The 26974-nt window shown below is 41.2% G+C and overlaps 1 protein-coding gene across 1 annotated transcript in view; it reads left to right on the forward strand.

Moving 5' to 3' along the window:
* PHEX (phosphate regulating endopeptidase homolog X-linked) overlaps window positions 1–26974 on the forward strand; it is a gene marked incomplete at its 3' end in the record, with an annotated part of 137997 nt that overhangs the window by 24198 nt on the left and 86825 nt on the right. Inside the window, exons 4-6 of the mRNA XM_032840842.1 lie at window positions 13504–13590; window positions 14656–14882; window positions 26620–26688. Of these exons, the coding sequence (XP_032696733.1) occupies window positions 13504–13590; window positions 14656–14882; window positions 26620–26688 (383 nt within the window). The remainder of the gene's footprint in view (window positions 1–13503; window positions 13591–14655; window positions 14883–26619; window positions 26689–26974) is intronic.

Here is a 26974-nt window from a genome sequence, read left to right on the forward strand (position 1 = left end):
AGGTTAAGTATTTCATATTCACACAGCTAGTAACCTATAAAGTCACTGTTGTCCAGAAGAAATGTTATGTGAGTCAAAAATGCAAGTCACATGTACTTTTCCATTTTTAAATAGCCATGTTAGGAAAAGAAAAAGGAAACAGGTAAAATCCCATGATTCTGTCTAACCCAACATACCCAAAGAATTGCCATTTCACGTAATCAATATAAAAACATATTCACAAGGCAGTTCACATTCTTTCTTTCCTAAGTCTTGGGATCGGTATGCTTCTTATACTTGTAACTCTTCTCCATGTGGATGGGCCACATTTCCGTTACTCGGTAGCCCCACGTGACTCCCAGTACTGCAGTGGACAGGGCCGTTCTAGACCAGTGCTTCTCACCGATGGCAGCACGCTGAATTCACGAGGGAGTACAGATGCCCAGGGCCCAGCCTTAGAGGTTTGGATGTAATTGGTCTGGGATGGAGCCTGGCCTTCTGGATTTCTTAACCACTCCTCCCCCACCAGGTGACTTTATCATGGGGCCAAATTTGAGAACCTACTCAAGGGTGAAAATACAAACCAACCGAGTCAAGAACTATAGGCACTGTCCGTTGGAGAAAGTTCTCTGAGTTTTCTGAACTGAGACCCATTCGAAACTACTGCTCTGGCAATATGCTTTGCTAGTCGACATTAAAGAATGTCAGGCAATGCCTGAATTCATTAATTTCTTTCAATTTACATTTCCCAACCTTTTGGCCAAGTCCCAGAATAATGCAGGAAAAGAAAAGGGAGTTCTCTCCCCCCACTTGATCTGCACGCTGGTCTGGATACACACCAGTACAAGTAAATTAAGACCTGAAGGTCTATTATTTTAATTGAGGTCTGAGGTGTCACTGTCTGTCTGGAAACTCTAAGCTGTGGAAAAGAGGAAGTTAGGGTTTGCCAGCTTCAGGTCATTGCCAGAATGAAACGAGTCTGGTGGGGAACATGTGGGAAGTGCTGGGTGAGGAAAGCAGGCAATTGTGGCTCCAGCTGAGGTCTGAAGGCTGCACAGCCCATGGTGTGGTGGGACGTCCAAGGACCTGCTCTTGCCAGGGCCCGTGTGCCTGCCTGCACCCTCAGCCAAAGCCACCAGGTGCCTGTGACACCCGCCATGCGGGACTCAGAATGTCTCCCCTCGCCACAGCTTCACGTGTCCTTCAAATGCTTTTGGAGTCATTTGGAAACATTTTTACATTGCCTTCTTTTATTTAAATTCCAAACAGCCTTCCATCTCTGGACACACTGATTATTTTTCAGAGGGAAAAATGCTGGGTCTTCTGGGAGGACAGCGCTCTAGTTGTATGCAAACTCGTTATGTTCATTTGACTTAAAAGTAAGCAGGAGAACTCGCACCCATGGCCGAGTCTTTCATAGCCTTAACTAAATCAATACCTTGTTCATTGAATTAGAAATACCGTCATCTGGAAGAGGTGCCACTACTTCATGTTGGCCAACAAAGACGGTGCTCCTTCCCCAGGCCGCCTTTTCCCCTGGCATTTTTACTTTATGTTCATTGAAAGAGTTCTTGCAGACATTACTTTTTATCCTAGGACTCTTTTGCATGACATGCAAGCAGGAGAGATTGGTTCGAGTCGTTCTAAAACTTCTTCCCAGTTCTTTTGATTTCAAGTCATCAGCGCTTTTGTTTTCTCACAAGACGTTGTCTTCTTTCTGTCCATAGCGGCCATGATTCAGCATTTCTTAAAAAAGTGCTCCCTGATTTCCTCTTTGGAGATGCAATAAGTTTTCATTTCATGCCCAAATCGTATTGAAATCTTTCTGAAGACCTTTTAAGTGACAGTTTACTGGCCATGCAGCCAACTCATTTCCAGGGCCTACTATGGGAACTGCTCGATCACGTTCCCACATGGGTGGGCAGTGACTGTGCCCAGCTGACAGTTTTCAGATGGATTCCAGTTTCAGAGATGTGAAGATGTGGAAAGGAATGTGCTTCTTAGAACAGATGAATTATGCTATGTAAATTGTATTTCTGCTAATGCAGGCTCCCCAACTGCTGAGTCCCATCCACCTTGTTTATGTGCTTTATTTTTTTTAAAGATTTAATTTATTTATTTGACAGACAGAGATCACAAGTAGGCAGAGAGACAGGCAGAGAGAGAGGGGGAAGCAGACTCCCCGCTGAGCAGAGAGCCCGATGCAGGGCTCGATCCCAGCACCCTGAAATCATGACCTGAGCGGAAGGCAGAGGCTTAACCCACCGAGCCACCCAGGTGCCCCTGTTTATGTGCTTTAAACAATACTCCGTGAGATTTGCATGATGTTCCCTCCTCTGTATTCTAGGTTTTCATGTGCACTGGTGTATAAGCAAACTCCCCCACTTCCTTCTCCGCCTCTAATGTGTAGCTACAAAGCCAGACTGTAATGCTGTTCTTTCCATCCTTGAACATGTACATGAATCACCTGGGAATCTTATTAAAGTGAAGATTCTGATTCAGTGGGTCTGAGAAGGGACCCAAGGGTCTGCATCTGACAGGCTCTCAGGTGATGCCCACACTGAGGGTCTAGGGACCATGTGATGAGTGGCCAGGCATTACTACAACTGAGCACCCAGTATGTCACTGAGGAAACTCATTTCTCCTGGGGGCATGAGTGGTTTTGTTTTTCCTCCATTCACAGTATGATTCTGATGAAAATCTGTGACTTACAAATGTCAAGTTGGGTAAAAACAAAGATTTCTTAGGATAAAAAGAAAACAGGAAGTCTGTGTCTAATGTTTTATGATTCAGGGAGAGCTATTTCTTCCCCTTAATTTGTTTTCTGAAAGATTTGTTCATTTTGTTTTCCCTTGCCTTCCTCCTCAAAAAACTTGGGCAACTTGAATTTATTAGGAAATCTGCATGTAATTGCAGATTAATAACCTACCCATTAATACCACATTAGTTCATTGTGATTAATAGCATCTCTTTGAATGCTTAATGAATTAGTAATGATGGACTATTTGCTTTAAAGTGTCAAGAGAACATTCTGTGTAAAAAGGCACCACGCATAACAGGAAAATTAATTCTATGCTGGTTGGAGAATAGCTTGTCACAAATAAGAAATGTTTGTTTGGAACGGCTCACTGGTGTTCATATTTATACAATGAGAGGTATTTTTAAAACATGGATGGACCTTTTAATTTAGAAAATGAGCAGGGGATTTTATTTTCGTCAATAGCTGAGATCAGTGTGGGAACCAACATTTCGGAAACACACACAAGTATATGCCGGTATGCTCACAGGTCTGCTTCCTCCAGTGGTCATTTCAGTTACGTTCCAAATGGAGCAACTGCTACCTGCTGTCTGCTCTGAATTCTTAAGTTCATTTCCCCAAGGCCCAAACATTTCTTGTTACTAATTTTATTCCTTTGGCCTATCATTTGTTTTCTCTCTGGTTCCTCACTCTAATTTGGTGCTCTTGGCCATCATTGTTTATTTCTGTCTTTGCCCTACATCCGAGGAAGTGAAGGTCAAGGAAATTATGTGACTTGCCCAAACCAATCCAGCCATATAATTTGTCCCCCACAGATTATGGGTCTAACATTTCAAATGTCTCCAATTTTAACCCAGGCGGAAAGAGCTGCAGGAGCAGAGGCTTTGTCTAGCTGGTGCCTTTGAGGAAACCCAAGAAGCCCAGTGTGATTGGAACTCAGAGTCAGAAGGGAAAAGGGACAAAAGACAAGACTGAAGAGAAAGGAGGGGCCAGAGCCTTCAGGCCTTATAGGCTGTGTAAAGATTTTCTCCTCTGTCCTCAGGCACTGGGAGCCCATTTGTAAATGTCACACTGAGGGGCATGATGGGTTTTGCCAGAGCACATTGGCCACGTGTAGAGAATGGCTTGGAGAGGCGATTTGGTGTATGGAGACCTGTTCACAAGGCCCTGCCATGCTGTTCTGTTTTCTAGCTTGGGATCCAGATGAAGGTAGAGTTGGTCTTCCTTGTTACAGAAAACCCCAAACGTTACTGGATATTCTTTTCTCTGTGTTCTCCTCAGGGCAGCATAAAGGGTCATTGTTTCTTTTCTGTAGCCCCCGGTTTCTTTGACCTGAGGAACGTACTTCTCCAAGCACGTCCTGTTCCCCAGAGTCTGCTGGGGAAGCCCAGGCAGCAGGCGGCGGGCAGGGAAGTTTGCTGTCTCCCTGCCGGCCCTTTCACTGCTTTGACTTACGCTGAAGGTGCTGTTGCTTCCCCTCTTTGGGATAAAGAAGGGAAGGAAGAGATCCCAGTTCCTAATCCCTCACTGTTAGAAACCCCAGTTAAAAAGGATAGCCTGGGTGGCTCAGTTAAGAGTCCAATTCAGCTCAGGTCACAGTCTCAGGGTCGTGGGGTCGAGCCCTGCGACGGGCTCTGAGCTAAGTGAAGAGTCTACTTTTCTCTCTTCCTCTGTTCCTCCTCCTCTCTCTCTCAAATGCATAAAGTCGTCGTCGTCGTCTTCTTCTTCTTCTTCTTCTTCGTCTTCATCTTCGTCTTCTTCGTCGTCTTCTTCTTCTTCATCTTCATCTTCTTCTTCTTTTTTTTTTTTTTTAAAGGACAGCCTTCCTTGACCACACAGTGTAGTTTGAACAGCCAGGAATAGAACCACTGCTACTCTTACCTCCTCATGGAAGGTGGGAGTGAAAACAGGGGTTAGTTGGGAAGTGGGTTTTTAAACCTATGTTTACAGTGTTTTGATGCCGCTTTCACAGATGAGGGAGGAATTGTGAAGTCTAGAGCTCAGATTTTTTAGGATTTGAGGGATGCAATATTTATCCCACTCTTCTTTGCCGTGGGGCGTGGTATAAGCTGGAGTTGAAAATAGCTGTCCTGTATTTTTTTTCACTTTGGAAGTATTCCTGGCATTGTGTAGTTTTTTGTTTTTTTGTTTTGTTTGTTTTGGCTCCTCAGTGAATCAACCCTCGCCTTAAACCCCTATCGCATTTCACCTTTGAGAAAGGAACTTTTTAAAGTTGGACTTTGCAGAACTGAGGAACGAACTTAGACTTAAACGGGCCAGTATGATGAGAGCTCTCCAGAGCAAAACAAAGTAGTGCTTTCCTTGAAGAATGTTGACATTTAATTAAAACGAAGCTGTGGAGTGGGGAAATCAGCAATCAACCTTGACCTTGAGTTGGACGGGGAATGGGGGAGGAGGAAATCTGGGCTGGTGATGTTCTGGGATCACAGGCATCGAGGAGAACTGGAGATAATTGTCAACTATACCTCGTTTAAAGTTGGGGGAGGTAAAGGAGTGCTGGCGACTGCTGTTGGTTCTCAGAGTGTGTTCTCTCTACCTATAGTGTTGGCATTAGCTGGGAATTTGTTAGAAATGCAAATTTCTGGGTCACACCCTAGACCCACACGGAGTTAGATACTCTGGGGCAAGACCCAGAACTTGGTGTTTTATGATTCTTATGCCTGTTCAAGTTTGGACACCACTGGTTTAGACTAGACATAACATGAAGAAAAGCCTTCGGGACCAGCTAACTATGTTCTGCCCTAACCTCACCATGGCCTCCCATCCCTGGCTAGGTTCCTCAGGAGTGAGTCTCCCTGGTCATAATAGCATGACCGGGCTTTGTGGGGGACTAATTGAGGTCATGTACCATACACCTGGTATAGAGCAGATGTTTAATAAAGGAATGCTATCACCTTTGGGTCTTTGGATGTTCAGGACTACTGAGGAAGGACCCCTGCAGGGGGAATATAACCACACATGGTCTTTCCTTTATAACATTAAGATGGTAGAAATAGGTAGGACAAAATAAATAATTAGGGTTTTTACTCTAGGAAAAAAAATGAAGATGGATTTTAGTGACTTTAAATTCACCACAGGCCTTCCATTGAATTATCTGCTAAGATCCAAATTATCTAACTAGGAAAGCTATTTTTATGAGTTAAAATATCATATTGGGGGGTACCTGGGTGGCCCAGTGGGATAAGCCTCTGCCTTCACCTCAGGTCATGGTCTCAGGGTCCTGGGATTGAGCCCCGCATCGGGCTCTCTGCTCGGCGGGGAGCCTGCTTCCTTCCTCCTCTCTCTCTGCCTGCCTCTCTGCCTGCTTGTGATCTCTATCTGTCAAATAAATAAATAAAATCTTTTAAAAATATCATATTGGTAGATTCATTGCAATTCTATGCTGTCAAAGAGTAATATGAAAATTTAGTTTAAATTATTTTGAAGTGTAGCCCTGATAAGTGTAATCCTTATAAATTCGCTTGCAAGTGAGCATAATAAAAGAGTTACCTTCTATTAGACTTTTGTAGTGTCTGGCAGTTTTATAAAATTGATTTCATTATGGGCAAAGAGGTCTTTTGTGTTAAATGGGGGGTATTTTTATGTTATTTAGTAACCCATGATTTAGATCGATGAGATAGAGGTTTTTAGTGCCCCTAAAATAATCTCTGCCCCCTTTTCTGAAGCTGATGCCAGCCAACAATGATCATTTATAAGATGATCATAAAAAATGAACAAAGAAAAGGATTCTGACAGTGTCTCTCCCTGTATGGAGGTGGGAGTTTCCCAGAAGAATGAGAAATAGCAGTTTGTCCTGTCTTTTCTGTGTGTCAGAAAGACTCCAGTGATGCTGTGCTTGCCCAGCTCTGGGCAGAGTTGAGTGCACCAGTTGTGCGAAAACATGAGGGCTATGGGATCCACAGACCGTGACTTAGTTAACTTGAATTTTATTTTTTAATGAGAATAACAACGGGCTTTGCAAGCTGATTTAGAGTCTCCAGGTCCAGCTGCCTAAGAGTTTAATACCCGTGCAGCGTGAGTTAGAAAAATGAAATTTTTTGGTATGGTAAATAAACTGAGGAGCCTGGAAACCAAATTGAAGTCTGTAGCCTGGAAAATCACCAAGGACTAAAAATAGTAAGATTAGAGGTGACAGTCTGCCATGGACCATCCGAAGGTGGTTTTTAAGTACCACCAAAGGAGAAACCAGGCCATGATAAGATAGGCCATATATATATATATAAAAATTCTATGGGTGCCTGGGTGGCTCAGTCGTTAGGCGTCTGCCTTTGGCTCAGGTCATGATTCCAGGGTCCTGGGATCGAGCCCTGCATTGGGCTCCATGCTCCGTGCGGAGTCTGCTTCTCCCTCTCCTTCTGACCTGCTTGTGTTCCCTCTCTCGCGGTCTTTCTCTCTGTGAAATAAATAAATAAATAAAATTGTTTTAAAAAAATATATATGTACATAATTTCTAGAGAACATTGTGCTTGTTACATAGGTGTGGGGGACGTAACTTCCCTTAGAATGGGGATTCGACTTGTCAGTGTTTTGATTTTTTTCTGTTTTTTTTTTTCCTTTTAACTAGACTTAGAAGATACTCTCCCCGCCTTCCTTCTAAGGGAGAAGTGTTGGCATAATCTACCCTGAGGTCGAGAATTCACATTGATGACATGTGACAGGAAGGTTTTAGGATGCAGTTGCTGTTTGCATTAAGCATATCAGGTCCCCAGCTTCAGCATCCCTCGGCCTCCTAGTAGGTAGCGGGAGGATTCCCTATAGCCCAGGCACATAGCAGGGTTTCGGGGTGGTGAGAGAGAACACAAAGGAGCATGTTTTGATAGAGTTTCTGTGCTCTGGAGCCATGTGCTTCCAATGGCATCAGCTCAGCCCCGAGATTCTTGGGAGGTGTTTGCTCATTGGCCTCATTTGTGCATGTGAAATTTTTGAAAATGGTTTTAGGTGAAAAGGTCCTAAATACAGTAGAAACTTCAAATGACTGGCCTGAGCTGCGTTTGACTGTTGTGAGCTCTTGACTTACTAGGGGACTTCCGAGTCTTCAGGAGTCTGGCCTTTCTTTGGAATGCTCTTCTCCTGTTCCAGAGCCCCCACTAAATGCCCTGTCTCAGCAGGAGAAGTGAAATGAATGAGAAGGATTGGTGGTCCTGTCTTAGCTTCTGAGCTTAAAGGAAGTTGAATGCCAACTAAGTATTTACCCCCAAATGGAAGACCAGGAAGTAGATGTTGAACTGAGACCACTGGTAAGATGAAACCTAGGAATCCTAAAACCTGGTGTTCATGAAAACCAATGAATGAAGTCGCAGATTTCATCATATGATACAGAGACTAGGATGTGAGAAAAGGAGATTATGGATGTTTGTGTAATCGGGACATTGCTGATTATAACAAGCAATAATAAAAGAAATGCAACTTCTTACAGTTCCTTTTCTGTTGGATGAAAAACTCTTAGACTTAACCTTTTCAGGAATTCAGCTCTGCAATTGTGGACTGAGCACCAACCATACCAAGCAGTAGGCCGTGGGTGCTTAAGATGAATGTGACCCAGCCCCTGCCCCACAGACTACTCAATTTAATGGAGACTAGTCATTGTTGATGCCAGTTTTATGTACCGAGATTACTTTTCATGTCACAGTACTTGGGACCCAATGACCAAAAATACCTTCTTCATTAAAATTCTCCTTCTAGGTGTACCCTATGAAGCCAGGGTTGTGTTACAAAGGCATGACTGTCACGCCATGGGCAGAAGCTAATTCTATGTAGGCTGTAGATCTAAATGTGAAACAATAAGGATTCTGTAAAAAACATAGATTATGATTGGGACAGGCAAAGGTTTCTTAAATGGGACACAAAATACACTAACCATACACAGAAAAAATGGGGAACTTGGATTATATTAAAGAATTCGATGATTTTATTTGATTAAGATTAATGAGAAAAAGATACATAGTATTTTTGTGTTCTGTTCGAATTTGATGATCAGAAGCACTTTGAAACCAGCTTTATAGTCTCAGGTTTGTTGCATGATACGTTTTTATGAACCGGAGTTTTCCTTTTCTGTTGTAACATGGTTAAGAATACCTGGAAGAGGGTGAAGATTGAGAAATTGTCCAAGAAACAACACAGATGATGATGGGAATGCCCTTGTGTGGGTGACCCAGGAGCCCTTCTCAGCGCTTTAGGGACATTTTAATAACCCGAGTAATTGCCTTTGATAGGCAGCCTTTGTTTTGTGCTCATTAATTACTCTCCAGGCTTTATTCCTCTTACCACTAATTCAAATACAGAGATACATAAAATGGATGCCGCCAGCTGATTGCCACATCGCTGTCTGCATATCAATGCTCTCCTGCCTGCTTGGGCACGAGGAGGAGAGGATAAGGGAAAGGGTTTGACAAGTAACCTGGGATAGCTGAATTTGTTTTAAAAGCCATTTTCTGGTACAGAAAACAGAATTTTGACACAGACAGGGGTTACCTCACTTTATGGACCTTCCCTTTCTTGGGGGTGGCAGGTACTGCATTTTTTACAAAGTAATGGTTTATGGTGACCCTGCATCGAGCAGATCTATGTGGCTCCATTTTCTCCAATAGCGTTTGCTCACATTATGTCTCCGTGTCATGTTTTGGTAATTCTTAGAATATTTCAAACCTGTTCATTACTCTTATATTTGTTATGGTGATCTGTGATCAGTGAGCTTTGATGTTATCATTGTAATTGTTTTGGGGCCTCATGAACCATGGAAGATGTCAGACTTAATTGATAAATGTTGTGTGCGTTCTGGCTGCTCTTCCAACTGGCTCTTTGCCCATTTTGCTCCCTCTCCTCAGGCCTCCCTGTTCTGAGACGCAACAATGTTGAAATCAGGCCAATTAATAACCCTACAGTGGCCTGTAAGTGTTCAAGTGAAATGAAGATTCACACATCTCTTTAAATCAAAGCTAGAAATGATTAAGCCTAGTGAGGAAGATAATGTTGAAAGCTCGGACTCGCACCAAATGGTCGCCAAGTTGTGAATGCAAAGGAAACATTGTTGAAGGAAATTAAAAGTGCTCCTCCAGTGAACACACGAATGATAAGAGAGCAAAACGGACTTCTTCCTGATCTGGAGGAAGTTGCAGTGGTCTGGGCAGAAGACAAGCCAGCCGTCGTATACATCCCCATAGGTCAGAGCCTAATGCAGAGCAAGGCCCTAACTCTCTTGGATTATGTGGAGGCTGAGAAAGGTGAGGAAGCTGCAGGAGCAAAGTTGGAAACTGGCAGAAGTGGATGCATGATATAAGGTCAAGCAGTGTTACCCAGTTACCCAGGCATCCAAGTTCTCCAGAAGATCTAGCTGAGATGATTCACAAAGATGACTACACGCTACACAACGCATTTTCAGTGTAGATGGAACAGCCTTATTTAGAGGAAGAAGCCATGTCGGACTTTAATAGCTAGAGAGGGGAAGCCAGTGCCTGGCTTCAAGGCTTCAAAGGACAGGCTCTCTTGTTATTAGGGGGCTGAGGCAGCCCCGGTGACTTTAAGTTGAAGCCAGTACTTACTGACCATTCTGACCATTCATAGCCCTCAAGGGTTATGCTCAGTCTACCCTCTTGTGCTCTCAATGAACAGCAGAGGCTGGATGACAGCACATCTGTTCACACGTAGTTTAGTGAGTATTTTAAGCGCACTATTGAGTTCTGGTAGCTCAGAAAAAATGTAGGACTGCTCAATGGCAGTGTACCTGGTCACCCAGGGCTCTGATGGAAATGGGCAGTGAGATTCATGTTGCCTTCATGCCTGCTAACACAACATCCACTCTGTAGCCCGTGGATCAAGGCGTCATTTTCACTTTCAAGTTTTATTATTTAAGAAATAGGTTTCACAAGGCTATAGCTGCCACAGGTAGTGCTTTCTGTGAGGGCTCTGGGGACAGCAAATAGAAAACCTCCTGGAAAGGATTCACTGTTCTAGATGACATTAAGAACATGTGTGATCCTTGTGAACAAGTCAAGATACCAACACTCACAGGAGTCTGGAAGAAGCTGATTCCATCCCTCATGAATGCCTTTGAGGGGTTCAAGACTTCAGGGGAGGAAGTAATTTCAGATGTGGTGGAAATAGCAAGAGAACTAGAACCAGAAGTGGAAACTGAAGGTGTGACTGAATTGCCGTCATGTCATGATCAAACTTGAATGGATGGGGAGTTTTTTTCTTACAGATGAACAGAGAAAGCGGTTTTGTCTTTTTAAAAAATTAATTAATTGATTTGAGAGAGAAAGAGCATGAGTGGGAGGGGGTGAGGGAGAGGGAGGAAAAATCTCAAGCAGACTCCCTGCTGAAGGTAGAGCCCAATGTGGGGCTCGATCTCCCGACACTGAGATCATGTCCTGAGCTGAAACCAAGAGTCAGATGCTTAACTGACTGTGCCACCCATGCGCCCTGAGAAAGTGGCTTCTTGAGATGGAATCTACTCCTGGCAAAGACACTGTGAAGGTCTGAAATGACAACCAAGGATTTAGAAAATTACATAAACTTAGTTAATAATGTGGTGGCAGGATTTTAGAGGATTGACTCTAGTTTTGAGAGAGTGCCAAATCCTAACCACTAGACCACCAGGGAGCGTCTTGACTCTAGTTTTGAAAGAAGTTGTTCTGTGGATAAAATGCCATCAAGCAGCATCTCATGCTACAGAGAAATAGTTTGTGAGAGGAAGTGCCAATCTATGTGGCAAACTTCACTGTTGTCTTATTTTAAGAAATTACCACAGCCACCCCAACCTTCAGCAAGCTCCAGTCTGATCAGTCAGCAGCCATCCACATCTAGGCAAAACCTTCTACCAGCGAAAAAGAATGTAACGAGTAGAAAACTCAGATGATGGTTAGCATTTTGTAGCAATGAAGTATTTTTTAAAATTAAGGTATTACATTATTTTTTAGACACGGTGCTATTGCACATTTAATCATCTGCTGTTACAGTGTAAACATGACTTTTATATGCACTGGGAAGCCAGAAAATTAATTTGACTCGCTTTATTGCAATATGTACTTTTTTGTAGTAATCTGAAACTGAACCCACGGTATCCCTGGGATGTGCCTTAACAAATTATTGATGTTTGTGCGCAGTTAGGGTTTTGGGAATGCCCTACTTAGCATTGCATGTCCTCTTTTTACCTTCTTGTCATACACAGAATGCCTTGGGTGCACACTCAGGTACATATGTACTACTTTGAGTTCTTTCGCTCCCAAGGCTTGTTTGGGTCCTCAGGGCATTGTTGTTTACAATCTGTGGAGTGTTTATAGCATCAGAAGAACATCACATCCCTAAGTGGAATTTGGATTATTTACTTCCAAATGTGTCTCCCCAACAGTCCAACAACTGTGGAAGTAATACAGTGGAAAGGCACCTGATCTGATTTGAATAGAAATGTATGTGAGTGTGGTTTTAGAGCTTTGTGTTCATTAAAAAAAGAAAACAATCGTCCTTCTCGATCCTTGGGGCTAGTTATCCTGCTTTTATTGCTGTGATAATACATAAGAAAGAAACACCAAACAAGTCAAAACAATTGAAAACACCCACATCCAACTCAATTTATTTTATTTGAATCTGTGGAGTTCGTTGGACTTGTTTGATGTACAAGTGTGGATAAAAAACTGGACAGGAGCTCTGGATTGCCTTTTTTTTTGTTTTGAAAGGTAGAACTTCTAGTTTAGAAGTGGAGATTCCTCTTCAGGGAATATGTAATTATTAATTGGATCAGCACTCTCCGTTGTATCTTGAAGCTCTTCAGAGTACTATGGGGGCATCTGTTGTGCCGTCATTGGGAGGCAGCTGGGTTGTTTCAGAAATAAAGTCCAAATGCCTTGACAGCAGCAGGCTGCCACAGCTGTGCCACGGTACTGCTCGGGGATGCTTCCTACATGCTTCATCTTAACTCCATGTAGGTAAATGAGTACTCGCCGGTACATCGAAGGTGTGTTTTGGCGAGGAGGGGGAGCAGTTTTTACTGAGTCTTGCCTTTCCCTCCTTCTCCCCTTAATTATGACAGCTGCCAGTTTCCACCTTCAAACAAGAGCATCAGTGATGTTATAAAGTGCACATCATTTTCTGGGTGGGCTCATGTCTACGCTGACAGCCATTTTATACACACGACCTCATTTCAACGGCCAGGACTCCGCATGGGGAAATGGACAAGTTTTCAGGCAATTTGGGTAGGCTTTCCAATCTCGCCTCTCCATTTCCTGTCTAAACAACTTCTCCCATGTCCACAGCATGTTTATGCAACATCGAATAAAACTTGTAATGGGCAATTTCTTCCAGGTGACCTCCTGGAGAGGCTGGGCGGTGAGGAAATCTTAAGAAACCCGACCCTGATGAAATTGCGTCCTTTGAGAATATTACTCCGTGCAGAAACAAAGAACAGAATTCAGTTATTTTTGGTTCTTGAATAAATGAATTCTGTTTCTTTTTATGTAGGTGGCGAAAACATTAACCCCTGCAGCAGGTCCAGTCTGAGTCGGAAATTGAACTTCAGGTTTCTCTGAATTAAGAGAACCTGGGAAAAGAGAAGGTTAAATTTTTTTTTTTTTTGAACCTCAAGCAACTTGGACTCGGTCCTGCTGTCTGTATATCTTTTATAGATGTGTCTTTTCCAGGGTTGTCTGTCTTTACATTTAATTTTCCGGAGGCCGGGACTGTGGTTATGGAATGACCTCTAAGTTGCACCTTGTGTGGGTGGATACTAATGAATCCTTTCTTAACCTTCCCAGCCCTTTTGGAGAAATCTATCAGTAGAAGGCGGGACACCGAAGCCATACAGAAAGCCAAAATCCTTTATTCATCTTGCATGAATGAGAGTGAGTAATAAAGAAAATAACTGAAATATTTAACACCCTATCATTCAGAGAGTCTATTAATGTTTAAAGATGTTCTTTAAGGAAAACGAGAACTACTGAGATTTCGATTAATGTTTAAAAGTGTTGTTTGAGAAAAGGAACAATTCTCAAAGACTGAATCTTGACTCTCCCTGTCTTAATGTTCTGTTGCTGGCTTGATAGAGAAAACAAGAAAATAATTTTATTTCTTTGGCTTGGATTCCTTACGTAGCAGTTCCTCCATGAGAAACTTGGGTAGGGTCAGGAGGGCAAACCCCACCATATGTGGTGCAGAAATGAGAATCCAGAGGCCCTGTCTGGTGTGAGAAGGAGCCTGGGAGAGAGGGCATTTGGGAGTGTTGCTATATCCCACAGAAGCTTACCCAGGCCTAGGAAAATCCCGATTCCCAGGTGGGCCAGGCTCCTTCTGCTTCTCCATCAGCCTAACAGACATCTTAGGTGCGTGTCTTGGGCCTGTCTTGGCATCTTGGGTCTGATTGGAGTTAAGGTTAACACTTGCCATTTTATCTGGTGTGCTTCCTCAAGACCACTGTAGGAAGAGAAGCCAGTGCCTGTGGGAAGTGTGTTACCTTGTTTAGAATTTGGGGTATTATTTGGTGAGCTAGAAGAGTGTGATAATAGACGGCCAAGGAGTCTGGAAGCATTAATTCAAGTGTATTTGGGAGTGGTTGGTTTTACTGAATGGTTTCCTTTACTTAGGATTGTTCCTACATCTTGCAGGGTATGCTCAGCCTAATATCACTCATTGGGCTGTAAAAAGCCCATCTTTTCTTGTCCAGAATATCTAGCAGCTTCTGTAGTCCGCTCTCCTGGCAAGAATACCTGGTTCAGGCAGTCACATTGAAGTGTGAGCCATAGGTAGTTCTGTCTCTGTGGTCCTGCTCAGTCCACTGCATCTCTCTCTAACAGGTGAAATGTGAAGTTGGGGTCTTATGGGGAATTTTCTTTTGAGAAGATGCACTTGCATTCTGGTTTTGTGATCCAGTCTGCAATTCTAACTCTTTCTTTGTATTTGCTCCCTTTCAGAAGCGATCGAAAAAGCAGATGCCAAACCATTGCTACACATCCTGCGACATTCCCCTTTCCGCTGGCCTGTGCTCGAATCTAACATTGGTCCCGAAGGTATTTGGTCAGAGAGGAAGTTCAGTCTCTTGCATACCCTTGCAACGTTTCGTGGTCAATACAGCAATTCTGTGTTCATCCGGTTGTATGTGTCCCCTGACGACAAGGTGTCCAACGAGCACATTTTGAAGGTATAGTGAGGATTTGTTCCTTCTGTTTATTCAGTCCAAGGTCAGCCTTTTAGGATGTCTTTCCGGGGAGAGAGACTCATCCTACCGTAGTGAAATAAGAGGATAAAAATTCTGTTAAACATTGGGATCTAGAATATTCCTTCCTCCCAGATTTGCATAGTGTAAATCATGAACAAACCAATTCTGTCAGCCTTTCAGGAAGCTGGTGGGTGAGTTTAAGTCATCTCTGACCTGGTCCTCAAATATCTACTCTGAGCATGTGTGGGGTCCTTAAATTCCAGTGGGGAGCAAGCTACAAAGACTTTCTGAGCTCTGCTCTTCCCCACACCTCCTCATTCCCCAGACAGAGGAATAATACTGAAAGATCCATCAATGACACAGCTTGGCAAGGATTCAATACATTTCTTAAAATTGTTTTGTATCTTGATCCCATTCTATTTTTTGCTTCCATAGTTACTTTTTCCTTTTAAGATTTTTAAAAACTTTATTCGAGAGAATGAGTGAAAGAGAGCAGGAGTGAGGGGAGGGCCAGAGGCAGAGGGAGAATCAGACACCTTGCTGAGCAGGGAGACTGATGTGGGTCTTGATCCTGAGACTCCGGGATCATGACCTGAGCCAAAGGCAAATGCTCAACCAACTGAGCTACCCAGGCGCCCCACTTCCACAGCTTCTCTGACTAATAATGAAAACTTTATGGAATCACTAATTTTTTCCTCCCAGTTCTGTCCTTTGTCAAACCATCAAATGTTAGTGATATATTGATGATCAAGTCGTAGAAGTATAACAGCTGTTAAGAGTATATTACCCTCTTCTGCTATAAGTCAACTTTTATTTTTTAAAATTTATTTTATTTTATTAACATATAATGTATTATTTCAGAGGTACAGATCTGTGAATCATCTTACATCTTAATCGTCTTACACAAGTTACAGTATTCATCATAGCACACGCCCTCCCCAGTGTCCATCACCCAGCCACCCCATCCTTCCCCTCCCACCCCCCAGGACAGTCAGTTTGTTTCCTGGGATTAAGAGTTTCTTATGGTTTGTCCTATTCCCTGGTCCCATCTTTCATTTTTTCCCTTCCTAACCCCCACAGCCCCCTGCCCTGCCTCTCAAATTCCTCATATTAGAGATAGCATATGATAATTGTCTTTCTCTGATAGACTTATTTTGGTTAGCACAATACTCTCTAGTTCCATCCACACTGTTGCAAATGGAAGGATTTTTTTTGATAGGTGCATAGTATTTCATTGAATATATATACCACACCTTCTTTATCCATTCACCTGGTGATGGACATCTAGGTTCTTTCCGTAGTTTGGCTATTGTACACACTGCTGCTATAAACATTCAGGTGTATGTGCCCCTTCGGATCGCTACATTTGTATTTTTAGGGTAAATACCCAGTAGTGCGATTACTGGGTCGTAGGGTAGCTCTATTTTCAACTTTTTGAGGAACCTCCATACTGTTTTCCAGAGTGGCTGCACCAGCTTGCATTCCCACCAACAGTATAGGAGGGTTCCCTTTCTCTGCATCCTCGCCAACATCTGTCGTTTCCTGACTTGTTAATTTTAGCCATTCTGATTGGTGTGAGGTGGTATCTCACTGTGGTTTTGATTTGTATTTCCCTGATGGCGAGTGATATGGAGCACTTTTTTATGTATCTATTGGCCATTTGGATGTCTTGTTTGCAGAAATGTCTGTTCATGTCTTCTGCCCGTTTCTTGACTTATTTATTTGTTCTTTGGGTGTTGAGTTTGATAAGTTCTTTATGGACTTTGGATACTAGCCCTTTATATGATAAGTCATTTACAAATATCTTCTCCCATTCTCTCAGTTGTCTTTTAGTTTTGTTGACTGTTTGCCTTGCTGTGCAAAAGCTTTTGATCTTGCTGAAGTCCCAATAGTTCGTTTTTGTCCTCGCTTCCCTTGCCTTTGGCGATGTTTCTAGGAAGAAGTTGCTACAGCTGAGATAGAAGAGGTTGCTGCCTGTGTTGTCCTCAAGGATTTTTGATGGATTCCTGTCTCACTTTGAGGTCTTTCATCCATTTTGAGTCTATTTTTGTGTATGGTGTAAGGAAATGGTCCAGTTTCATTCTTCTGCATGTGGATGTCCAGTTTTCCCAACACCATTTGTTGAAAAGCCTGTCTTTTTTCCATTGGACATTCTTTCCTGTGCTGTCAAAGATTAGTTGACCCTAGAGTTGAGGGTCCATTTCTGGGCTCTCTATTCTGTTCCCTTGATCTATGTGTCTGTTTTTGTGCCAGTACCATACTGTCTTGATGATGACAGCTTTGTAATAGAGCTTGAAGTCTGGAATTGTGATGCTGCCAACTTTGGCTTTCTTTTTCAACATTCCTCTGGCTATTCAGGGTATTTTCTGGTTCCATATAAATTTTAGGATTGTTTGTTCTATGTCTTTGAAAAAATTGGCGATATTTTGATAGGCATTGCAATAAATGTGTAGATTGCTCTAGGTAGCATAGACATTTTCACAATATTTGTTCTTCCAATCCATGAGCATGGAAAGTTTTTCCATTTCTTTGGGTCTTCCTCAATTTCTTTCACGGCTATTCTATAGTTATCTGAGTACAGATTCTTTGCCTCTTTGGTTAGATTTACTCCTAGGAATCTTATGGTTTTGGGTGCAATTATAAATGGGATCAATTACTTAATTTCTCTTTCTTCTGTCTTATTGTTGGTGTATAGAAATACAACTGATTTCTGTGCATGGATTTTATATCCTGAAACTTTACTGAATTCCTGTATGAGTTGTCGCAGTTTTGGAGTGGAGTCTTTTGGGTTTTCCACATATAGTATCATATCATCTGCAAAGAGTGAGAGTTTGACTTCTTCTTTGCTGATTTGGATGCCTTTTATTTCTTCTGTTGTTTGATTGCTGAAGCTAGGACTTCTAGTACTATGTTGAATAGCAGTGGAGATAGTGGATAGCACTGCCATGTTCCTGACTTTAGGGGAAAAGCTCTCAGTTTTTCCCCATTGAGAATGATAATTGCTGTGGGTTTTTCATAGAGATGAACAACTGGCTTTTGTGATATTGAGGTATGTACCCTCTATCCCTACACTGTGAAGAGTTTTGATCAAGAAAGGATGATGCACTTTCCAAATGCTTTTTCAGCATCTATTGAGAGTATCATATGGTTCTTGTTCTTTCTTTTATTCATGTATTGTATCATATTGATTGATTTGTGGATGTTGAACCAACCTTGCAGCCCAGGAATAAATTCTACTTGGTCATGGTGAATAATCCTTTTAATGTACTGTTGGACCTATTGGCTAGTATTTTGGTGAGAATTTTTGAATCCATGTTCATCATGGATATTGGTCTGTAATTCTCTTTTTTGATGGGGTCTTTGTCTGGTTTTGGAATTAAGGTAATACTGGCCACAATAAATGTGTTTAGAAGTTTTCCTTCCATTTCTGTTTTTTTGGAGCAGTTTCAGGTGAATAGGTATTAATTCTTCTTTAAATGTTTGGTAGAATTCCCCTGGGAAGCCATCTGGCCTAGGGCTCTTGGCCTAGGGAGATTTTTGATGACCGCTTCAATCTGCTTACTGGTTATTGGTCTATTCAGGTCTTTTATTTCATCCTGGTTCAGTTTTGGTATTTCGTATATCTCTAGGAATGCATCCATTTCTTCCAGATTGTCAAATTTGCTGGCATATAGTTGCTCATAATATGTTGTTATGATTGTTTGTATTTCTTTGGTGTTGGTCGTGATCTCTTCTCTTTCATTAATGATTTTATTGATTTGGGTCCTTTCTCTTTTCTTTTTGATAAGTCTGGCCAGGGGGTTATCAGTCTTACTAATTCTTTCAAAGAACCAGCTCCTAGTTTCATTTATCTGTTCTACTGTTCTTTTGGTTTCTATTTCATTGATTTCTGCTTTGATCTTTATTATTTCTCTTCTCTTGCTGGGTTTAGGTTTTATTTGCTGTTCTTTCTCCAACTCCTTTAGGTGTAGTGTTAGGTTGTATATTCGAGACCTTTCTTGTTTCCTGAGAAAGGCTTGTATTGCTATATACTTTCCTCTTGGGATCACCTTTGTTGCATCCCAAAGATTTTGAACAGTTGTGTTTTCATTTTCATTTGTTTCCATGAAATTTTAAATTCCTCTTTAATTTCCTGGTTGACCCATTCATTCTTTAGTAGGATGCTCTTTAGCCTCCATGTATTTCTGTTCTTTCCAACTTTCCTCTTGTGGAAAATATGCAGGGAATGATCCCAATCTTTTGGTACCAGTTGAGATCTACTTTGTGACCCAGGATGTGATCTATTCTGGAGAATGTTCCATTTGCACTAGAGAGGAATGTGTATTCTGTTGCTTTGAGGTGGAATGTTCTGAATATATTTGTGATGTCCATCTGGTCCAGTGTGTCATTGAAAGCCTTTATTTCCTTGTTGATCTTCTGCTTAGATTATCTGTTCTTTGCTGTGAGTAGGGTGTTGAAGTCCCATACTATTATTGTATGATTGTCGATGTGTTTCTTTGATTTTGTTATTAATTGGTTTATAGATACTAGTATATATTATTATATATTAATATAATGAGGCTCCCATTTTAGGGGCATAGATATTTAAAATTGTTAGATCTTTTTGTTGGACAGACCCTTTAAGTGTGATATAGCGTCCTTCCTCATTTCTTATTATAGTCGTTGGCTTAAAATCTAATTTGTCTGTTTTAAGGATTGCCACCCCAGCTTTCTTTTGATGTCCATTAGCATGGTAAATTGTTTTCCACCCCCTCACTTTAAATCTGGAGGTGTCTTTGGGTCTAAAATGAGTTTCTTGCAGAAGGATGTCAATGGGTCTTGTTTTTGTTTGTTTGTTTGTTTTTAGAGATTTTATTCATTTATTTGACAGACAGAGATCACAAGTAGGCAGAGAGGCAGGCAGAGAGAGAGAGGGGGAAGCAGGCTCCTTGCTGAGCAGAGAGCCCGATGCAGGGCTCGATCCCAGGACCCTGGGATCATGACCTGAGCAGAAAGTGGAGGCTTTAACCCACTGAGCCACCCAGGCGCTCTGGTCTTGTTTTTTGTTTTTTTAATCCATTTTGATACCCTGTGTCTTTTGATTGGGACATGTAGCCCATTTACATTCAGACTGACTATTGAAAGATATGAATTTAGTGCCATTGTATTGCCTCTAAGGTGACTATTACTGTTCATTGTCTCTGTTCCTTTCTGGTCTGTTACTTTTAGGCTCCCTCTTTGCTTAGAGGACCCCTTTCAATATTTCCTGTAGGGCTGGTTTGGTGCTTGCAAATTGTTTTAGTTTTTGTTTGTCCTGGAAGCTTTTTATTTCTCCTTCTATTTTCAGTGGCAGCCTAGCTGGATATAGAATTCTTGGCTGCATATTTTTCTCGTTTAGTGCTCTAAATATATGATTCTAGTCCTTTCTGGCCTGCCAGGTCTCTGTGGATAGGTCTGCTGCCAATTAGTATTTCTACTGTTGTAGTTTATAGTCTTCTTGTCCTGAGCTGCTTTTAGGATTTTCTATTTGATTCTGAGCCTTTAAGTTTTACTATTAGATGATGGAGTATTTACCTATTTTTATTGAATTTGAGGGGATTCTCTGTGCCTCCTGGATTTTGATGCTTGTTCCCTTCACCAAATTAGGGAAATTCTCTACTATAATTTGCTCCAATATACTTTCTGTCCCCTCTCTCTTTCTTCTTCTGGGATCCCAATTATTCTAATATTGTTTTATCTTATGGTATCACTTATCTCTTGAATTCTCCCCTCATGGTCCAGTAGTTGTTTGTCTCTCTTTTTCTCAGCTTCTTTATTCTCCATCATTTGGTCTTCTATATCACTAATTCTCTCTTCTGCCTCTTTTATCCTAGCAGTAAGAGTCTCCATTTTTTATTGCACCTCATTAATAGCTTTTTTTAAAAAATTTCAACTTGGTTAGATTTTAGTTCTTTTATTTCTCCAGAAAAGGGTTTTTATTTTTCCAGAAAGGGATTCTCTAGTAACTTCTATACTTTTTTCAAGCCCAACTTGCATGTTTACAGTCATCATTCTGAACTCTAGTTCTGACATCTTACTAATGTCCATATTGATTAGGTCCCCAGCAGTCTATACTGCTTTTTTTTTCTTTTTTTTTTTTAGGTTTTTTTCTGTCTTGTCATTTTGTCCAGAGAAGAACAGATGAATGAGATAACAAAATGCTAAAAGGGTAACAACGACCCCAGAAAAATATACACTAACCAAATTGGAAGAGACCTGAAACCAGGGGGAGAAGAAAGGGGAAAAAAATGTATGATTAGGCTGGTGAATAGAACAGAGCCACATACTTGATTTTGGGTGTATTTTGGTCTGTTAGAAGAAACTGCCTCCTGGGGTGCCTGGGTGGCTTGGTGGGTTAAAGCCTCTGCCTTCAGCTTGGGTCGTGATCCCAGGGTGCTGGGATCGAGCCCTGCATCGGGCTCTCTGCTCGGCAGGGAGCCTGCTTCCCCTTCTCTCTCTGCCTGCCTCTCTGCCTACTTGTGATCTCTGTCTGTCAAATAAATAAATAAAATCTTTTAAAAAAAGAAACTGCCTCCCCAAATTTTAAAGAATGAAAAACATATATATAAATGTTTATAAATAAGGATAAACATGATGAAGGGATAGAATATGACTATAAGGATGAAAATTAGAAAAGATTTTAGCAAAGGAATTGATAAGATAAGCACTTGGTTAAAAAAAGAAAAAAAAAGGAGAAAGTATGATCTGGCTGGAGACTACAACAAAGCCATATGCTAGATTTATGTTATATTTTGGTGCGTTAGAGGAAATTGTATCCCAAAATTTTAAAGGAAGAAAAACTTACATGTGTATAAAAAAATATGGTTAAATACAATGAAGGAATAGCATATGACTATAAAAATGAAAATTAAAAAGGATTTTTTAAAAAAGGTATTGATAAGATAAAATAGTTAAGATAGGTTGAAATAGGAAAGAGGAAAAATTTCAAACAATAGAAAAAGAAAAAATCGAAAATTTTAAAGAATTAAAAAATTTAATTTTGAAAGACTAAAGAATCATGGGAAAAAAGGGCAAGAATTCTGTGTTGTATTCCCCTGGCTCTTTGTTCCTCCCTCTTTTTTTTTTAAAGATATTTTTTATTTATTTGACAGAGAAAGAAGACCACAAGTAGGCAGAGAGGAAAGGAAACAGGCTCCCTGCTGAGCATAGAGCCCGAAGCGGGGCTCGATCCCAGGACCCTGGGATCATAACCTGAGCCAAAAGCAGAGGCTTTGACCCACTGAGCCACCCAGGTGCCCCTTGTTCCTCCCTCTTAAGAAAAAGGACTCCTTTGGGAAGGCACGGCACTGTGGTGATTCCTTTGGGTGAGCAGGTGGTACTTTTGGGTGAAGAAAAAAGCACCTCTCCTGGGGGCAGAAGCATCACCATGCCAAGGCCAGGCAGTTTGGTGAGCAGGGGTTGCCCAGACCCACCCAGGGGTCCTCTGTCGAGCTGCCCTGTGGCGAGATGGCATAGGACTTGTCACAGGCTGAAATGGGAGAAAGGAAATTAAAAACTATAGGAAACAACAGAAGTGAAAGCCCCCAAACATACCTTGCCATGTGGGTTTGTGTTTATTTTATGTAAGGAGATAATAAGAATGAGGACTTTAGGGACAATAAAGGACTTGAATATGTAGGATCCTGAAAAAACATTTGGAAGACCAGGTTGTCTGAGTATGTGTTACTGAAACTGACTTTAAGTCATCATTAGTGGCCTGCTTTTTGTCTGACGTTTTAGCAAAATCTGTAAGAATGACAAGGAGAGACCCTCTTGGAAATGAAGTTTTTCTAATTGCTTTGCCTTTTTTCCCCCTAAATCTTAATTTGGCAGATGTTTCTTTTTGTGTTACTGCTTTGTTTCCTAACCTGAGGTTTGTTGTAGTTAGAGGAAAAAAAAATCATCTTTGAGTTCAATATGTCGGATTTCCTAAGCACATACTTTATTTTCTACTTGGGATGTTCAGATCATTTGTAAACACAAGGATTAAAAAACCTGCAATAACGCAGTGTCCTAATGTTGGTCTCTTGAGAAAGTCTTTTGCCTCAAGAGTTTGTATGTTTCTAAAGAGATTTAGTTGTCAGACCTTATTCTGTTTGGTGTATTTAAAATGTTTCCTGGAAACCATAACAATGTAGAGGTTGAAAAAAGGTCCAGTAACTTCACTTGAGTCATCCAAACTTTTACAATAAGTGAATTTAACTTCATTTCTTCAGAGGGAAGCTTTGGCTTTCTTGATGTTGTCTATTTAGTTTCCTTTCCTATGAGACTGAAGCTCCAAAGATTGCTCCAAGTTGTCCAGATCTAATTGAAAGCCAAAGCATCTTAATCATAATATTGTGTTTCACGATTCTGGCTTACTTAATTTTTGGAAGAAATGGTGGTAGATTGGGAGTTTTAGTAGGATGAAGCCAGGCTGGTTTATGATGTGGTTGTGTGGGGCCAATTAGAGAAGATGGTTGAACACAATTTAAGGATTTTAGTAATACATGCAGGCAAGATAGATGTTATGAAAAATTTTCTTTTTCTCCTTGAAAGAAGAGCAGTGTTTTTCTTTGAATTTTCATAACATCACTAACTCTTTTTTTTTAAAACCCTTTTTATTTATTTATTTTTTTGGAATTTCTTTTCAGTGTTCCAGAATTCACTGTTTATGCACCACACCCAGTGCTCCATGCAATAGTGCCCTCTTTAATACCCACCACCAGGCTCACCCAGCCCCCACCCCCCCAAAACCCTCAGTTTGTTTCTCAGAGTCCACAGTCTCTCATGCTTCATCTCCCTCCTCCGATTTCTTCCAACTTCCTTCTCCTTTCCATCTCCCCATGCCCTCCATGTTCTTAACTTGGTCTTTGTAGTATTCGTTGCATATGAAGGAGATCCTCATGGAAAACTGTGATCCTATACCAATCTTACGTATTAAAAAAAAGGAAAATATTTGAGATATAGTAAAATAAAGAACTAGAATACATAGATAAAAATAATGTGGAGTTACATAAATTAATGATACAGGCATGTAGGATCCAGTTTCTGTTCAGTTGCTACTAATTTTTGAGGTGTTACTTAGATTTTGTATGTTCTTAATTTGACTTAACTTTTTTCTGTGTGAATCAGATTTAAAATTAGAAAATCTGCTGTTGGGATTTGTTTTATTCAGTCTCTAGGCAGTTGCTGAAACTCCAGAAAGAAAAGCCATAGATTTAGAGAAGATTCTGGAACTTAAAAAAAAATACTTATTTTTAAATTTACATACAATGAAATTAACTTTTTGTGATGCATGTGTCTGTAAGGGTTTTTTTTTAAAGAATTTTTATTCATTTGAGAGAGTGTTCATGCGTGTGTGTGAGAGCACAGTTTGGGGGAGGGGCCGAGGGAGAAGGAGAAGCAGCCTTCTCGCTTAGGAGGGAGCCCAAAGACAGGGGGCTGCGTCCCAGGATGCCAGGATCATAACCCGAGCTGAAGGCAGACACTTAACCGACTGAGCCACCCACGTGCCCCTGTAAGTTTAGACAAGTGCATAGAGTCACACAACAGTTCCATCACCCCCCCCCCAAAATTCCCTCATGTTGCCCCTTTGTAGTCAACCACTTTCCCCATCCTTAAACACCGTTCTCTGTCCCTGTAGTTTTGCCTTTTTCAGAATGTGAGTAAAACTTGCCTTTGTTGTTCCATATATCAGTAGTTTATTCCTTCTTATGGCTGATGACTGTTCCAGAGTGTGTCACAGTTTATCCTTTCACCAGTTGAAGAACTTTTGGGTTGTTTCCAGTTTTTGGCAATGATGAATAGAGTTACATGTGGGTTTTTGTGTGAGCATGAAGTTTTTCTCTTAGATAACTACCTGGGAGTGGGATTGCTAGGTCAAATGTAAGTGTATGTTTAACTTTTTAAGAAACTGTCAAATTGGTTTCTCTCTCTCTTTTTTCTTAAGATTTTATTTATTTTGTTGACAGAGAGAGACACAGCAAGAGAGGGAACACAAGCAGGGGGAGTGGGAGAGCGAGAAGCAGGCTTCCTGTCGAGCAGGGAGCAGGATGCGGGGCCTGATCCCAGGACCCCAGGATCATGACCTGAGCCGAAGGCCGAAGGCAGATGCTTAATGACTGAGCCACTCAGGTGCCCCTCAAACTGGTTTCTGAAGTGGCTTTGCCCTTTTGCGTTCCCACCAGCAGTGTGCGACTGAGGCAGTTTTTCTACCTCCTAGACAGCTTTTACATTGTCAGGTTTTGCTTGTTTGTTTGTTTTTGCCATTGTAATGACAGGTCGTGGTATTGTCTTGTTTGTGACTTACATTTTCCCAATTATTAGTGCTGTGAACATCTTCCCATGCACTTACTTTCCATCTTCATATCTTTGGTGAATTGTCTCTTCAGATCTTTTGCTTGCTTTTAAAATGGGTTAATTGTTTTCTTACTGTTGCATGTTGAGGGCTCTTTTTATACAAATCCTTTTTCATATATGTAGTTTTCAAATATTTTGTCTCTGTCTATAGCTCTTTTTATTTTGACAGTGTCATTCACAGATCAAAATTTTTTAATGATGATGCAGTCCAATTTCTTTTTTCTTCTATGGATTGTGATTTTGGTACTCTGTCTAATAACTCTGTCTGGGGGCACCTGGGTGGCTCAGTCTGGTGGCTCAGTTGGTTAAGTGTGTGACCTTGGCTTAGGTCATGATTTCAGGGTCCTGAGAGCAAGTCCTGTATCGGGCTCCCTGCTAAGTAGGAAGTCTTCTTTTTCTCCCTCTGTGTTCTCTCTCTCTCAAATAAATAAATAAAATCTTTAAAAAAAATAACTCTGTTTAACCCTAGGTCACAAGAGCTCCCCCTGTATTTTCTTCTAGATGTTTCATAGTTTTAAGTTTTACATTTAGGTCTATGATCCATTTTGAGTTAATTTTTGTGTAAGATCTGAGGTATGGGTCAAGGTCCATTTTTTCTTTTTTTCTGCAAATGGATGTCCAGTTGTTTTAACACATTCTTCAAAAAGACTGTCTTTTCCCCTTTGATTGCCTTTAAGGTGTGAAATTGTTTAATTTGAGAAATTATGCTTTACTTTTCCATAATAACACTGATTATTTCGTTGTCTGATTAATTATTTGTATTTTTATCACCTATCCTAAACTTTCCAGAGAGAGTTCTAAATTTTGCAGAGATTTCTCAAAGCAGAATTATTTGATTCCTTTAAAATAAAAAAAATCAATCAGTGCAGCACAATATTTTAGGGGTATGGAGGTAGAAAATCTGATTAATCAACTCTTTCTGGATTGGGATTTTTGTAAAATACTGCAGTGTGGAGAATACTGGATCTGGTGACAGGAGACAGTGATTCTCCTCTGAGCTCTGCCCAGCCATGTTACCTTGGAAAAGTCACCTATTTCTTTGGCTTTCATTTCTCCACAAGAAGGGGGAAAACCAAAACATCTCTAAGACCTATTTTGATTCAGATAACTTTGATGCTATTCAGTATTGGTAGAGCCTCAAAAGGGTTAGAATCCACGAAGCAGGGGCCAGTCTCTGATACTTTCTAATTTCTGTCTCTGCTGAAGTACGTATTGCCTGTTGCTCTGAGTGCAGGGAACGGTTTCTGTATTGGTGACAGAGACTCAGACTCTCCCTGGGATGCAGATTCCATGATTATTGTTAAAGTGGTTGGTAAGAATTTCTATTATAAGCAGAATGCTTTCTGTTTTGTTTCAACAGCTGGACCAAGCAACTCTCTCCCTAGCCGTGAGGGAAGACTACTTGGATAATACCACAGAAGCCAAGTCTGTAAGTTTTCCTCATATTCGACACTGTGCCTTGTCAGACTGTTGTTGGGTTCATAAATTGTTCTAAAATCCCTGACTCTTTATTGGAAATGAACAGCGTGACTGTTTAATGACCATGTTGGCCAATGCAGGAAATAGAGGCTTTTTATTCACTCAGACAAATGGCACTCCCTCTCTTCGGGAAGTCTGGGCATCAAGGCTCCGTGCCCGCATGATGGAGCTGGGGAGATAGCACACCCGAATGAAGCAACCAAGAAATGAGCCTGCAGCCTTTCCTTAGAACTGTA

This window comes from Lontra canadensis, unplaced genomic scaffold (genome assembly GCF_010015895.1).
Source record: "Lontra canadensis isolate GAN:19392208 unplaced genomic scaffold, GSC_riverotter_1.0 scaffold116, whole genome shotgun sequence".
Lineage (NCBI taxonomy): Eukaryota > Metazoa > Chordata > Mammalia > Carnivora > Mustelidae > Lontra > Lontra canadensis.